Source organism: Phaseolus vulgaris, chromosome 10 (assembly GCF_000499845.2).
Source record: "Phaseolus vulgaris cultivar G19833 chromosome 10, P. vulgaris v2.0, whole genome shotgun sequence".
NCBI lineage: Eukaryota > Viridiplantae > Streptophyta > Magnoliopsida > Fabales > Fabaceae > Phaseolus > Phaseolus vulgaris.
The window spans coordinates 44073865-44090611 of record NC_023750.2 but is presented as its reverse complement, the minus strand read 5'-3'; the positions used below and the strand labels follow the sequence as shown (position 1 = coordinate 44090611).

The 16747-nt window shown below is 30.9% G+C and overlaps 1 protein-coding gene across 1 annotated transcript; it reads right to left on the bottom strand.

Annotated features, from left to right (window-relative positions):
• Window positions 1–9189: 9189 nt before the first annotated feature.
• LOC137818147 (ubiquitin receptor RAD23b-like) lies at window positions 9190–15628 on the bottom strand. Its single transcript, XM_068621400.1, has 12 exons — window positions 15341–15628; window positions 14579–14740; window positions 14113–14151; window positions 13955–14028; window positions 13832–13876; window positions 13095–13272; window positions 12862–12996; window positions 12696–12758; window positions 10464–10511; window positions 10275–10384; window positions 9678–9756; window positions 9190–9573 (listed from the first exon to the last, which is right to left on the bottom strand). The coding sequence occupies exons 1-12, from the start codon at window positions 15404–15406 to the stop codon at window positions 9457–9459; spliced, it is 1116 nt and encodes a 371-aa protein (XP_068477501.1). The 5' UTR covers window positions 15407–15628; the 3' UTR covers window positions 9190–9456.
• Window positions 15629–16747: the final 1119 nt, after the last annotated feature.

The window sequence follows — 16747 nt, the reverse complement described above, 5'->3', positions numbered from 1 at the left end:
TCCTCTGCATTGAGAAAGTTCAACTTCTCACATCGTTTTCAAACCCTACGTTCTCCCCCTTTCTATCTCCCGAAGCCAAATCACCATCATGACATTTACAACAATGTCTTTGCCACATCACCCACCGTTTGCAGCGTCAAGAGTGTGTAACTTGACAGAAGGTGTTAACAAAAACGTTTTCTTTTTTGTTTCTCTATAGTCAAAATATAAAAATATAAAAGAGAAAAGGGAGTGGATGTAACTGTAAAAACTATTAAGATTTTATAATTCAAAAAAATTTAGATTTTAAATTTTAAATTTAACACTGAACATTGAAAATGAAAATTCAAAATTTAAAAATTAAAATTCAAAATTTATATTTCAAAATTTAAAATTTAAAATTGAAAAATAAAACTGAAAATTGAAAATTTTAAAAATAATATATTATGTTTTTTTTAATTATCATTGAAAAGAAATATATTTCAAAATTTAAAATTTAAAATTGAAAATTGAAAAATGAAAAATAAAACTGAAAATTTTAAATTTTAAAAATAATATATTATGTTTTTTTAATTATCATTGAAAAGAAATATATTTTCAATCTAAAGTTTAATCTACCTCTACACGTTTGTGGTCGTTGTTATTTCCTCTGGTGTTCTTCCAAGGCACTTTCATTCAACGCATACACTACTTTCTATGTAATTGGACTGAAACTTAGACTTAATGAAGTTGCATGAATATTAGTAATACTTTCTCTAGTGTGTTAACATGTGTGTATTACTACCGTTTGAATCATATCTTTTGTGTAGATCAAATGTAATAATTTAAAGTATATTTATTCATGTATAAACTGTATTATTTTTTTTTGTATATAATGGAAATGATGTGAAGTGTTTTTTTTACTTTATTTTAATTTTTTGTTGATAAAAAATTGTATTATTAAAATGAAATTGTTAAGAATATTTTCTTCGTAAAGGTATAATTTGTTTATATATTCAAAAGAAAAATGTTAACTCAGGCTTTCTAAAAGACCATAAAAAATATTCAACATTCACATTTTTTAGTATAGATAAAATTTAATATTAAGACGGGTTTTTTTTTAGCTGATTTTAATTTAGAAAGAAAAGTATTTGGATTTTTTTTATTCTATAAAATGTTTATTTTCATTCTATATTTTTATTTATAAAGGTAATTAACATTTCTTGATAAATGTTTTATTCTTTTATTATATTTATGGTAAAACTAATAACATTTTTAGATAAATATTATTATTGTAGAGATAATTGTATTTTTTTCTTCTAAACATAGTATTTGAGTGTCATCTAATTTTCTTACTCGTAATATTTTCCTTTTTGTAATTGTCATTTTAAACAATGTAAATAGTTACATTTGCATTCATCTAATTTCACAGGTTGATTTAAGAATTAAAAGTTACTCACTTTTGTCACTAAAATTTATGGAAGAACATAATATAAGAGATTTGAAAGCTTAATAAAATGTTATATATTTTTTTATCATAATTATGGACATGATTACAGGAGTTCTGTCCCAAAACTTGCAGGTGTATATCATATACTTGAATTGAATTGTTTAAAACGATTATGTATAAAATCATCGAACACACTCATTCTCATAAAAATAATTCTTTTTATTTAAAATTGTAATTTTATTTTCAAGAAAACGCACTAAGTTCAAAAACCGACTAAGACATAGTTTGCATATATAATAAACATGTGGTGCATGGATTTGTATTATACTTCGAATCCAAAGAGTGGTTCCTAATATCATGTACTTTTGTCTTTTGCTTTAGCAATATGATTCTTGAATTTAGAACTTAATTTTCACGAAGGAGGAGTTAATATGATCCTTACATAAAGTGGTTCCAAGTTTTAGTCTAAAAGTTAATGACTCCAATGATACCTATATGAATTCATTGATAATGTTTATTAAGTTATTTTTTTTATTCTTTTCTATAATTTTAATATATTTTGTCTTCTTTGTTCACTAATAAGTCATAATTTTATTATTTTTAATCATTTTTTAATACCATTGCTTATGTCATTAGTTTAAAAGATATTGTTCTAGGTTAACGACATTACCGACTAGTAAACTGACACTAGTCACCTAATGGTGCTTATATCTTAGATGAAAAGTTACAAGATTTTTAAAATCATCATTTCTACTGTAAAACACTCACCATAATAACATTTTTGTGTTTTCTCTTTGGTTGATTCTCAAATTGTATCACCAACTATACCAAATTGATATGACTACTACGATTTGTGTGCGCATCAGCACATAGTGTAACAAATATCACCATTATAAAGAATCAAATGCACTTATAATTATTAATGAGTATCAACAATCGAAGATCATGATAAAGTCAAATACAAATAGAATACATTAAATTAATTATAATAGAAATTATTAAATTTATAATTAATAATTAATGTTTTATCCAATAATACTGTATTTTTCAGCTTCAAAATGCACTTTTCTTACATTAAAAGAGGTTAATCCAATAATTTGTCATATAATATTCATACTTTGAAATAGTGACTGACATTTAGTATTATTCTCGGCATCACCTGTAGAAGAGGTGCTCCTATATATACTTATATTCACATAATTCATCCTTTACAAATCTTTCTATTCCTTTCCTCTCTCACTTGTATGTCGATTCGTACACCACGGGCTCCTACACCACCACCGGCAAAAATGGAATGTACTTACAGGGGTGGTGGCGGCCCAAAACGCATTGAAGAAGAGGAATAACATTCTTTTACTCCTCGTTACCACGAGCTTGATCATGATTCTGAATTTGAAGATTACGAAGATCAAGACGGTCTTAATGAAAAAGTCCGTGGAGGGAGGAAGAGAAAGAATCGTCGCCGTCGCCGCGGTGGCCGTACCCGCCGAAATTGAGGTTGGATTAATTATTTAAAAAATTATACTTTTCAAATGTTTTTATGATTATAAGAATATAAGAAATATAAGAAAATTGTATATAAGAAGAAATAAGATGTTTTTATGTGTGTTTACATCACTTATATACTAATATAGAGAGACTTTCTCTCTCCAAATTACAATTTAATTAGGCAAGAATCCATTCATCATGAAATTCTATCATTATTAAATTAATTGCATATAATTAGGTACAATATCGTACAATATTACATACAATAATTGCATATATTTTGAGAATTATTTTTTTTAATAAAGAAGAACCTAATGAATATGTTGAAGAACATTCTTCTCCTCATTACCACCAGATTGATTATGATTAGAATATAATCTAGACGGTCCTAATGAAGATAGCATAAAAGTGTGTGGAGGGAGGAAGAGTAAGAGTTGCCGTCGCGGTGTCTGTGACCGTGGAAGTTGAGGTTGGTTGAATTATCTAAAAAAATTCTACCTTTCAAATATTTCTTGACATTCTTTTAACATTCTTTTATATTAAATTCTTTTCTAGGTTGGGTTTGACAAGACTGTTGCGTGGGGATGATGAACTATAAAAAACAGTAAAAACAACCGTATAAAAAATAATTTATTAATAAATAATTAACACTAGTTGGATACCTTCATAGACATACTAACATTGACTGGAGTAGTTTTAATTTTCTAATTAGCTCTTATTTTACTTTAAATTATACTACATCAATAAAACATCTCTTATCAAAATTTTACCACACATGTTAAATACTTATATTCACCATAACTCTTTCTTTACAAATCATTCTACTCTTCTTCCTTCACTTTGTACGTGGATTCCTACACCACCGACTCCTATAACATTGACAAAAATGGAAGGCACTTGCAGGGTGATAGCAGCCCAAAACGGATTGAAGAATAGAAAAATATAAGAAAATTGTACGTGAGAAGAAAGAAGATGTTTACATCACTTCTTTATGTATAGAAAATATATATTAATGTAGGGAGACTTTCTCTCTCCAAATTACAATCTAATTAGGCATGGATCCATTCATCATAAGATTTTGTCATTATTAAATTAATTGCATATAATTGGGTACAATATTACATACAATAATTGCGTATAATTTGATAATTATTATTTCATTAATAAAGAACCTAATGAATATAAGAACATTTTTCTTCTCCTCATTACCACTAGATTGATTATGGTTCTGATTTTGAAGAATATGAAGATCAAGACGATCCTAGAAGATACATAAAAGTCCGTGGAGGGAGGAAGAGAAAGAGTCGTTGCCGCCGCCGCGGTGGTCATGGTCGTGGCCGCCGAAGTTGAGGTTGGTTGAATTATTTAAAAAAGTTCTAAGTTTCAAATATTTCTTAACATTCTTTTATATTAAATTATATTCTAGGTTGGGTTTGACAAGACTGTTGCGTGGGATGATGAACTGCAACATCTTTTGAGAGAAAAATGAAGTGGGGCAATTGTAGCTTTTTTTCTTGTATTTACTTCGATAACACGAACCAATTTTTCATTGGACTCAAGAACGTTGAAACAGACAAATTCTTTCGTATTCAAATTCTTAAAACATATGTACTTTACTGTGGTTCATTCTCAATTTTTGGAATCCAATTTTTTCTCCATTATTTTTCAAATCATTGCCATATTCGTTATTATTCAAACTCATCCTCCATTGATCTTATTTTTATACATTTTACAAATTCAGGTGCATTGTGACGAGTAGGAGAAGAAAGTTGGTTTGAGGGAGGTTCAGGTGCATTGTGACGAGTAGGAAAAGAAAGTTAGTATGATGGAGGTTCAAGTGCATTGTGATGAGTAGAAGAATAAGGTTGATCAAGTGAATGTTGGATAGGAGTGGGTAAGTCAATGTCAATAGTGGGCAAAATACCTTGTAATGAAGGTGAGGATTGTGTCTGGGACTGTTGCCAAAATGGGAAAACACTTTCATGGAAGATGACATCCCGACTTGTAAAAAAAGTGTATGCATCTGTATCAAATAATTTGTATGCTTTTTGATTGAGAGGATATGCACTGTTGAGCGTGCGGATCAAATTTTTGCTTAGGTGAAAGAACAGTTGCATAACATAGCCAACCAAAAGTTTTTAAGTGAAGAAGTGAAGGTGAGCGATTATATAGGTGATGGAGATCCCAAAAGGTGATTTATTTTTTAGTAAAAGTGTTGGCAAGCGATTAATGATATATGTGGCGGTTAAAACGCATTCTCCAAAATTCTAATGGTAAATGTGACTGAAATAAGAGGGCTCGTGTTGTGTTTAAAATGTAAAATGTGTCTATGTTTTCGTTTTACTACACTCTCAAGGAATGTCAAACAAGTGCGTTGACATTCAATACTTTTTTTTGAGAAAAAAAAATTACGCATAGAAATAAATTACAATCCGTTGTTAACACGGATGGTTTTAATAGATGCCTGAAATTGATTTTGTCCAAAAGTAATGAATGATTGTAAGAGATCTCATACTTGTGATTCGTAAGAAATAACCAAGTAAATTTATTATAGTCATCAACTATAGTGAGAGAAAAACGTTTTCTAAAATGAGTTGAGGTTTTATAAGGATTCCAAATGTCACAATGCAATAGATTAAATGGGGAATGAGATTTTATTGTGCTTAAAGGAAAGGGTAGCCTTGTCTTGTCTGTTTAGCTTTGGGACAAAGACTACAATTATTATGAATGAGAATGAGATTTTTAATGATAAGGATAGGTAGTAAGGAGATGCAAGTGGTAGACACGCCGGAGAAGGATGTTTGAGGCGCTTATGCCATAAATCAGGGTCAGTCGAAATTTGAGATGCGTGGACTTGGTTTGGAAGAGGGGACATGTAGTATAAGCCTGCGTGTTGTTTACCCGAGTCAATCATCCTCTCCGTAGCCAAGTCCTGCAAAACGCAACCATGTGGAGCAAAAATGACAACAATTTAGTGAACTGATTATCTTACCAACGGACATGAGATTTAAATTAAAAGAAGGAAAGCAAAGAAATTTAATTGTGCCCATAGATGAGATGAGCGCAGTTAAGCCTGTGGGCAGATTAACATTTGGAATAAATGATGATGAAGTGTGTGTGAAAAATTGTGAATCAGATGCAAAATGATTGGTTGCTCCGCTATCCAAAATTTATGGTTTTGTAAAAGCAGAATTAATAGACGAGTTATGGGCAAGCAGACTTGTAGCGCTAACAAACGTGTCACTTTTACCGTTATTGTTGAGCGAGTTTGCCAATTGCTGAATTTGCTCGGCGGTGAAGCCTTTCGTTACTGTGTCTTCTTTGCCTGACATGATTTCTTATTTAACGGATAAAAATGGAGAGATTGTCAGAGTACACCAAAATCGGTGCTCTGATACCATATAAGAAAATTGTCTGAGATGTTTTATTCTCTTATGTGTGATGTGTGTGTTTACATCACTTCATACTCTGACCCCATTTCATCTTTCTCTCAGATGTTGCAGCTTATTGTCATCATCACGCGACCAGTCTACCTCTATCTTCTCAAACCCAACCTAACATGAAGAAAAAAAATCTTTGATATATCAAATAATGTAAAAATAATGTAGCTTTTGTTTCATTGCTATACCAAGATTATTTTATTTATGTTTTCATTTTCCTAGTATTTGCTTCCGTAATAGTGATAACACCAATATGGGTCAGAATCAAGAGTTACATGTATAAAACCAATTTTTCATTCGACACATGAACGTTGAATCAGAAGTTTGTTCAGTTTCTCCTTTTATGTTCAGTCTCTCAAAGGTCATTTTTTTAAAGAATGTAAAGAAATATTTATTAGGGAGGTAATATGTTTGGTTAGGTTTCTTTCCTATGTTGCAAGGCCTAAACATGCAGGTAAAGTCCCTGGTTAAGATGTTACATAGGTACATGATGAAGACAGAGATTCTAAAAATATTTAACTGGTTATGTAGGTAGTTGAATATGATATTTATATGTAATTGGACTGAAACTTAGACTTAATGAAGATGCACGAATATTAGTAATACTTTCTCTAGTGTGTCAACATGTGTGTATTACTACCGTTTGAATCAGATGTTTTGTGTAGATCGAATGTAATAATTTAAAGTGTATTTATTTATGTATAAACTGTATTATTTTTTGTATATAATGGAAATGATGTGAAGTGTTTTTTTTACTTTATTTTAATTTTTTGTTGATAAAAAAATTGTATTATTAAAATGAAATTGTTAAGAATATTTTCTTCATAAAGGTATAATTTTTTTATATATTCAAAGGAAAAATGTTAACTCAGGCTTTGTAAAGACCATAAAAAATATTCAACATTCACATTTTTTAGTATAGATAAAATTTAATATTAAGACGGTTTTTTTTTTAGAGCTGATTTTAATTTAGAAAGAAAAGTATTTGGATTCTGTTTATTATATAAAATGTTTATTTTCATTTTATATTTTTATTTATAAAGGTAATTAACATTTCTTGATAAATGTTTTATTCTTTTATTATATTTATGGTAAAACTAATAACAGTTTTAGATAAATATTATTCTTGTAGAGATAATTGTATTTTTTTTCTTCTAAACATAGTATTTGAGTGTCATCTAATTTTCTTACTCGTAATATTTTCCTTTTTGTAATTGTTATTTTAAACAATGTAAATAGTTACATTTACATTCATCTAATTTCACAGGTTGATTTAAGAATTAAAAGTTACTCACTTTTGTCACTAAAATTTATGGAAGAACATAATATAAGAGATTTGAAAGCTTAATAAAATGTTATATATTTTTTTTATCATAATTATGGACATGGTTGCTGGAGTTCTGTCCCAAAACTTGCAGGTGTATATCATATACTTGAATTGAATTGAATTGTTTTAAACGATTATGTATACCTTCTACTATAAAATCATCAAACACACTCTTTCTCATAAAAATAATTCTTTTTACTTAAAATTGTAATTTTATTTTCAAGAAAACGCACTAAGTTCAAAAACCGGCTAAGACATAGTTTGCATATATAATAAACATGTGGTGCATGGATTTGTATTATACTTCGAGTCCAAAGAGTGGTTCCTAATATCATGTACTTTTCTCTTCTGCTTTAGCAATATGATTCTTGAATTTAGAACTTAATTTTCACGAAGGAAGAGTTAATATGATCCTTACATAAAATGGTTCCAAGTTTTAGTCTAAAAGTTAATGGCTCCAATGATACCTATATGAATTCATTGATAATGTTTATTAAGTTATTTTTTTTATTCTTTTCTATAATTTTAATATATTTTGTCTTCTTTGTTCACTAATAAGTCATAATTTTATTATTTTTAATCATTTTCTAATACCATTGCTTATGTCATGCTTATGTCATTAGTTTTAATCATTTTCTAATACCATTGCTTATGTCATGCTTATGTCATTAGTTTCAAAGATATTATTCTAGGTTAACGACATTGCCGAATAGTAAACTGACACTAGTCACCTAATGGTGCTTATATCTTACATGAAAAGTTTGGTTGATTCTCAAATTGTATCACCAACTATACCAAATTGATATGACTACTACGATTTGTGTGCACATCAGCACATAGTGTAACAAATATCACCATTATAAAGAATCAAATGCACTTATAATTATTGATGAGTATCAACAATCGAAGATTATGATAAAGTCAAATAAAAATAGAATACATGTAAATTAATTATAATAGAAATTACTAAATTTATAATTAATAATTAATGTTTTATCCAATAATACTGTATTTTTCAGCTTCAAAATGCACTTTTCTTACATTAAAAGAGGTTAATCCAATAACTTGTCATAAAATATTCATATTTTGAAATATTGTGACTGACATTTAGCTGATAAATTTAAGATAAATCAAGTGATAAAAATATAATAACTTGGATTCCAAATGATAAAAAAAAAAACAGCGATACAACACGTGAACGTGGGTTTGATCGAAGAAAAGGTTTCGTAAGAATCTTTATTACACTCCATTCCAAAATCTTTATTATTACCTTGTCTCAGCAAAAATCTACATTTTTAAGAATAACATGAGTTAAAGACTATAGCTGTGAAAATGATATTCTCTTACAAGCATCCGTGTTTCATCAGAGAATAAAAAAATCGAAATATTACAGTATAAAGCTGATTCTATAAATTCGAGTTTTTGTTGTTGAAAAATGGTTGATGTCACAAGAGGCACACATGCATTGCAGATAGAAGTGACAAATGGAGGTGCATACCGAACACAGCAAAAACACAGTTTCGAACTAATCCAAACTCTACCCCATATATTATCCAAGTCAAATTTAAGTTAATTCTTTTATAGAAAAAAAAAGGCCAAAGAAAACTATGAATCAATGTGAGTAATGTAGATTAGCGACTTTTTTTGGCGCATAAAAAAGAAAGAATTAAGCCGCAGCAGAGTTACCCCGAATGGCATCGAGGGGATGTATTATAGAGAGGTTGAGCTCTTACGTCCAAGCTTCGCCAGGAAATCAGCAGTTATTTCCTTCCCATAGAATGTAGAGTTGTGATTTAATCCTCAAAGTCTCCAGCATTCTCCAATAAGTAGTTGGCTGCCAATTGCTCATCACGGTCACATGCCAAAAATGCCTCTATCACCGAAGCTCTATCAAATCCCATAGCCTCAAGCTACCAATGGTAAGTAAATATCGATCAGCACATAATAAAACAGATCAGATAACTCAGCGCGAATGAAAATGACATGTATAGACTACAAAAAAGGAGAGGCGTACCCTTCCAATTGCCTCCTGCTCAGCTGGAGTCACATTGATGGCATGAGGCATGTCTTGCTCAGGTTGGTCAAATATATCTCTGACAGAAAAGATGGATTCGTTTCTACTTCAAAATTTACGTGAATATAAACTATGCAAGTAAACTCCTAATTCTATATTATATAAGAACAGGGTATCGAGCTAACCAGTAGAAACGTTTCTCTCATTTTGCATGTAAGGGGAAAATTGACAACCAAACAATTGAAACGGTATATCAAGAATTCGAGTAAAGCATAAATTTTATTGCCGAGCTATTGTTCTATCTCCTAAATGGTCCCTGAAGTATAAAAAACTCCTGAAAGTGATTGAAATCATATTAAGTAGTCCTCCAACTATTAAAAAAACCGTCAATTTGATCCCTAAACTAATAAAATACATTAATGGAGGGAATAAAGTAACATACATACATTCAATACTTCAGAGATTACTTAAACAATTTTAATACTTGACGGACCAATTAGGAGAGAGTAGAATAGCAGTTTGGGAATTGATTGAATTGAACCATTATGTTATTGTTATGAAATCTAATATGCCACATATAGCAAGAAATACACTCACCCTTCAGAACCCTCAATAGGTTCATTTATCAACTGGAGAAACTCTCCGTGATGCTCTTGAATCAGTCTTAAAAGACTGGGATTCTGCTTACCCAGTTCCTGAAGCACAGGCTGCAATGGAAAGTGATAAACATTACATTACACATCAATAACTGTCAGTAGTCAGGAAATTAATTGAGAAAGCGAATACCTGGAGAATTTGTGGATTGGATTGCACCATTGAACGCAGTGCTTGAAACTGGAAGTGCAGACAGACAAAAATGGTCACTTAAAAATTATAAAAAGTAAGATTGAAGCTAGATACAACAATAACAAGAAGCCTTATCCAAATAGCTGAGGTTGGCTACATGTAAAAGCTTGAAACCAGACTAGACAATATCATGCATTTGCACTGAGTCATAGGCTAGGGAGAAGTCATTGCAGCATGACTCAAGTCGCAGCCATCATGGCACAAATTACACCCTTCACAATCGCTCCAAGTGTGATGGCTATAAGACTTTTACCTGGTGACATTTCCAGCCAATAGAATTTACGACCCATCTTTTTCATTTAAACCTATTTAGGATCTAAAATAGCAGTCATCCCACTATCCGCCATAGCATTTGGTGGGGGTTCGGGGGGAGAGTGATCACTCTGCACCACTATTTGGTATTGACTACTATGCTTCAAAACATGAAAGAATAACAAACGTTTTCAGTCTATTGTCAAGGCACAGCAGTCAATTAAAGTGTATTTTCGACATGCTTCACAAAATAAACTTTACTTATGGAAAATCTATAAGATAAAGGATTGGAAGGAAGCTTCAGAATCACGTTTCTTTTAAGCAGAGGAACAAAGTACATCATAAATCAGTTTAACAAGACCCAACATAGGTTCAGATGACAAAAGTAGAGACCATCCATAGCATGTCACAAGTTTAGGTATCTCAAAAGAAATAGTAACACAAAGGGAAACAAAAATCATAGGATTCTGTGACACAATCTGAGTGGAAGAAGTGGATGAATGCTTTAGGGTTATCTATGATAGAAAGGTTCGTCTTAAGCTAAAAGGAAAGAACCATTAGACATACATACTATTAGTGATGTTTTATGGTGGCATTGAAAATGAGATGATAGAGGACATGAAGATCACAAGTGCTGTAAGCATGGAACTTTACATTGAATTGGCAGAGTGGTCACACAAGAGAATAAAATATTAGCAATGTTTGTGTCAGGGAAGTAACTCCTCTTCAAGAAAAGATATTATATTTGTGACTAAGATGGTTTGGACATGTGATTAAAGAAAGAAGCCTAACTTTTAAGGGCACATAAAATAGAGGATAACCCTATAGTTCAAGATGGAAGACAACCAAGAGAAACTGTGAGAGAAATCATTAAAAAATTGTCACTCCGGAATATTAGTTTTTAACAAATACAATGATGTTATTCATTAATGTAGCCGATCCTACCTACAGGAGAAACAGGTTTTGGTTGTTGTATAAGGCAAAGGGTTGATGCCAAACATAATTACAGACGTTAAACTATTGATGGTTTATTCAATGCTACTTCCTTATTTAGTCCTTTCCTAACATATTATTCAAGATAAATAAGATAACTTCCAAATTCACGTTTCATGCTCATTCTTTAAATTGTTAATGTTTTTTTGTAGCATGGACATAATGTATAGGATTTAAAGAATCAAGGTACAAACATTGCCTAGGTGTCTAGTTTCATCAATACAAAAATTCAATATACTAAGTCTAGAACTGTCTCCAGAGTTTTACTGAATTTTCAAATAAGTTCCAATAGTTTATATTTTTTTTTTCAAGGTCCCTATACTAAACAAATTTAAAGAGACCTCTATAGTTTAAATAAGTTTCTTTAAGCCTATTAAATGTCAATTTTTGGAAGTCCTTGGTATTTCTAATGTCGACACGAATGGCCTGCAGAATGCTGTTGAATTTAGAGGGGGAGATTTAGAAAGAAAGAAAACAGAATCTTTCAAAAAAGAATTTACAAAAAAATGGAAAGATTTTAATTTGGGTATGAATATAGTATATAGGTTTGCTCATCCATATACTTACTCTTTGTAGATCTAGTGGAGACTATTTCTGAGCATTATAATATGTTATGCTACTACTTAGACACCAACCCAATGAGTATTAAATGCATTCTGCATGTGATACATGAACCACGTACACTTTTGACAGACTGTAAGCATCCGTTAACATTTCAAAGCTGTCAGTCCATTAGGGACTTCATAAAAAAATTTAAGAAATATAAGAACTCTTAACATGTTAAACTACAAGTACCTACCTAATGGAATTTGTGGTATTATAGGAACCTATAGAGTAATTTAACCAATATCCTTCTTACAACTTGGATAGTCAAGAATATGTCTTCTGACATAAAGAGAATAACAATGGATGGAGCAGCAAGCTCACCTGGGGATTATTTCTAAGGAAGTCCAGTGATCCAAGTCCGGCCCCAGTACTTGAAATTGCCTCCTGAGAGAGTTTCAGCTTGATGTAATCACAAAAATAACAGAAATAGATGCAAATACCAAAATGGAATTACTTTTGATGATCCATTTAGTACCACATGTTTTACCTGAGGAAACATATTTAAGGGAGATGAATTAGGTCCTACAGGAACTGCTCCAGAAGAAATTCCAGCTGTTTCAGTTGTCTGACTACCAGGGTAGTTAGGAACTGGCACAGCAACTTCTGCTGCTTCAGGGATTCCCTGTTGAAAGACACGCACAAAAGAATTAAGATTTGTTAATACAAACATGTCGGACAGAAAATTTAAGCTGACAAAAAGTACAAGCAGTTAAGACATACAGAATACAAGTAATCTATTGCACGCTCTGGGTTATTATAAGCTGCCCGAAGAGCACGAGTAACTGTGTCTCTATCCCAATTGCCACCACCCATGTCCATGATTTGTTGAATTGTCTGCTCAAGATTACTACCAGCAACTAAATTCGATGCAGCCTGACCATATGTATCTGCGGAAACACTGCAAAAATGAAAAATAGGCCATATTTAGAATGGTTTTGTTTTGATGATAGGAAAGGGAACAATGTCAATGAAAAAACAACTCATCCCAACTCAACAATGAATACAAGCCAAAAGAAAAAAGAAAGATAACACCATGGTTAGCTGAAATCAGCCACAAAGCATCTTATATTAGATAATAACTAGGGTCAGCAAATATCAAATTTTACTTAAATGGCTACTACAATAACCAAATGAATACCACAGAGAGCATTCAGTAAAACTATTTGAATAAAAAAATACACTGCTATTACAATGTCCGGATCAAAATAATTCATTTGATTAAAACAATTATGGTTATCGCAAAGCCCATGAGGAAAAGAAAAACTATAACACTAAAGATTAAAATTCGAAATATGACAGATCTTTCCTATTGAATGTAACACTAAAGATCCAAATGATAATTCACCATTATTCACTCATTAAGTATTTTATGGGAGTACATTGTTGCATCCAGAATAAAAAATTCAGTACAATTTATTAACAGTATCTGAAGAAAAATGTAGAGACAAAAACCATACTTAGTAGTTGGGGCATCCGTGGTAGATGTAATGTTGTTCACAGCCCTGAAAAACGGGATAAAATAAATAAGGAAAAATGTGGCTGGCTGCCATAGAAATCAACCTCCTCAAAGATAGACTCACTGAGTTTGCACCGGAGGATCAGAAGCAGGGTTGGTATTGGATGTTGATACAGTTGAAGCAGGAGTGCTGGCAGGCTGACACAATTTCACTATATTTAATACAGATAAGGAAAACTGGAAAAGAAAGAAAACATCCAAAAATGAGCGAGCATTACACACCTGAACAGACGGAGCTGCAGCAGAACCTGATGCTTTACTCTGTAAATAGAATGGCAAAATGTGGTAAAAGAAGTTAAACTGTGTCTCTTACCATACAAATAAATCATGCTAAAGCTTATTGAAAGAAAAATGACTTAATTGAGTTTATCTAATTGAAACAGGGTAAATGATATTATGTGACAAGATCTAATACCCTCATAATGTCAAGATAAAAATATCAGTGGATGAGAGAATCCAAGCAAAAGATTGTTATCACTTTAATTTGTTAAATCAATAAATCTCTCTATCTAAATAGTAAACAAATAAATTTCACTATCGAGAAGTAAAGCGCTGCATCTTGTTTCCATTTTATATTGATAAATTGAAAGCACTGAATAGCTGTTGATTGTGGAATTGGGAGCTGAAATTAAACGACAGTCAGTAAGCAGGTAGCTTGCCTGTGCAATTGTTGAAGGAAGAAATATACCTTACTAAGCATAACAACAAGAAAGCCATCTTCAGACACTTTGTTATCAACTAATGTAGTTTCATCTTTCAAAACCTTGCCATTGTGAATCAACAATTGCTGTCCACACGGGTAATTATCTTTGCCCTGTACATCTTCAATATTCTTCTTGACAGCCATAACCTGATGTGAGAGAAGCAGGAAAACTTTATCTAAATAAACAACAACAATTTCAACTGATAGACAACAGAATTGGAAAATAGCACATCTAAAATTTACTGAATAAATAAAGCCCAGTGACTCATACATATTATAACTACGAATTCACATTAAAGCAAAATAGACAGCATAGAATCGGGATTATAATCAGTGTAATACATATACAAGGGGGCGAAATACATGAAAGCCAGTCAATACACTACCACCAATCCCTAATAATACCCAAAATAACATCGAAATCTGGGGACTAAGTATCATCACGCCCGGAACATACCAAATCCTGGCAATAATAATAAAAGCAACACTAGCATCCACGAATTACCAAATGAATTTGTAAAATGTATAAAAACAAAATCAATGGAGGATGAGTTTGAATAATAACGATTAAGGCAGTGATTTGAAAAATAATGGAGAAAAAGTTGGCTTCCGAAATTTGAAAATGAACCACATGAATCAGCAGAGTAGATATGTTTTAGTCGGTGGAAATGAAATGATGGAGGAAAACTATAGATAGTGATAGCGAATAGAGAAAGAGAGAGCTGGATTGAAAGGGAGATTACTGACAGTGTCGGAGGGCTGAACCCTAATTTCGAAATGGCTCCCTTTCAAAGTCTTGACGGTGAGCTTCATGTCGCCGAATTATCGGAATGGCGCCGGAAACGGCAGCGATCCGATGAAGGTACGGTTGCGGAGGGAGAAACCCTAGACTAGAGAGAGAAACAATCTAGTCTGTTGCAGTTGTAGAGGATGAACACGTCAACCACGCATGTGTAATATAATGCTCTTTTTCTACTCCTCTTTTAATTCTTCATTCTAATCCAAATTAACTCTCACTAAACTAAACCTTCTTCTAATTTTTCTTTTTACCTCTTTGGTAATACTTTTTATGCCGGGTCTTAATTTTGTAAGCATTAACTATTATATATTAGTTATAATTTATTAATATGACCTTCATTTTGTAGTCCTTTGTGTTTTTATTTTATTTAAATTTATAATCTAAATTTTTTAATTTTAAATATATAATTTTATTTTATTTTTTATAAAAACTCTTATATTAAGTATGACTGTAAAATTTGACATGTATATATATAACTTTATATTGGTGTGTTTTTATTTTATTCAAACTGATAATCTCCTAAGATAATTTGAAATAAATTTTAAATTGTATCAATAATGAACTTTTAGATATATAAAAAGTTATGTGGATATACAAGTTTATTAAGATTTTTTAACACTTCAACAAGCCTCCTAGTGAAGGAAAAAACAAATTTCAATAGCAAAATTTAAAACAAATATATATTAATTGAAATAAAGAATGTTCTTAGAGACAAGTTTTAAGATAGTAAACATTTGAAATTAAGGTTTTTTATTTATATAAATATTTCTTTTAAAAAATGTGGATGTTATGAAAATGTGTAATAATTGTAAAATTAACACGGAAAGCATTAAGCTTTTTATGCAATATAAATGTGAAGTAGTGTAAAAATACTTTAAAATTGTTGATATAAGATAATGTTTTTTTATATAATCAAGTAATATTCAAGTTAGAGAAAGAAAACAAATATTTTGAATATTGTGGTTTAGTTTTTACCTTGTAAACTTTGTTTATTCGAAAATCAAAACCAATAATGTTTTCATGGCTTGTAAGCTTAGATATAAAACTGATTTGAAACTCACATATAAGATAAGATGTTAGTGGGATATTGCCACTTGTTAATGTTGCAAGCATTAATGAAAAAAGAATAATTAAATTTAATGGCTTCGCATATAGAAATGAATTTTGTTTTATCATTTTGAAATAAAGGTATTGTTTGCATGCATGATATTATGACAACCATTCTTATCAAAGTAGTTGAATAAATAGGAAATGCAAAACTACTAAATTTATATATGACAATTATGTGCTACATGTTAGAAATAAAATTGGTAATATAGTGAAAAGAGGAAAAATGATGAATAATGCAATGAAAT

Coding starts and splice junctions, on each gene's coding strand:
- LOC137818147 (XM_068621400.1), bottom strand. CDS start 15,406: ATGAAGCTCACCGTCAAGACTTTGAAAGGGAGCCATTTCGAAATTAGG. Junction 10,385..10,463: donor CCAATCCACAAATTCTCCAG/GTATTCGCTTTC, acceptor TTTCCATTGCAG/CCTGTGCTTCAGGAACTGGG. Junction 9,574..9,677: donor AGCAGGAGGCAATTGGAAGG/GTACGCCTCTCC, acceptor TACCATTGGTAG/CTTGAGGCTATGGGATTTGA.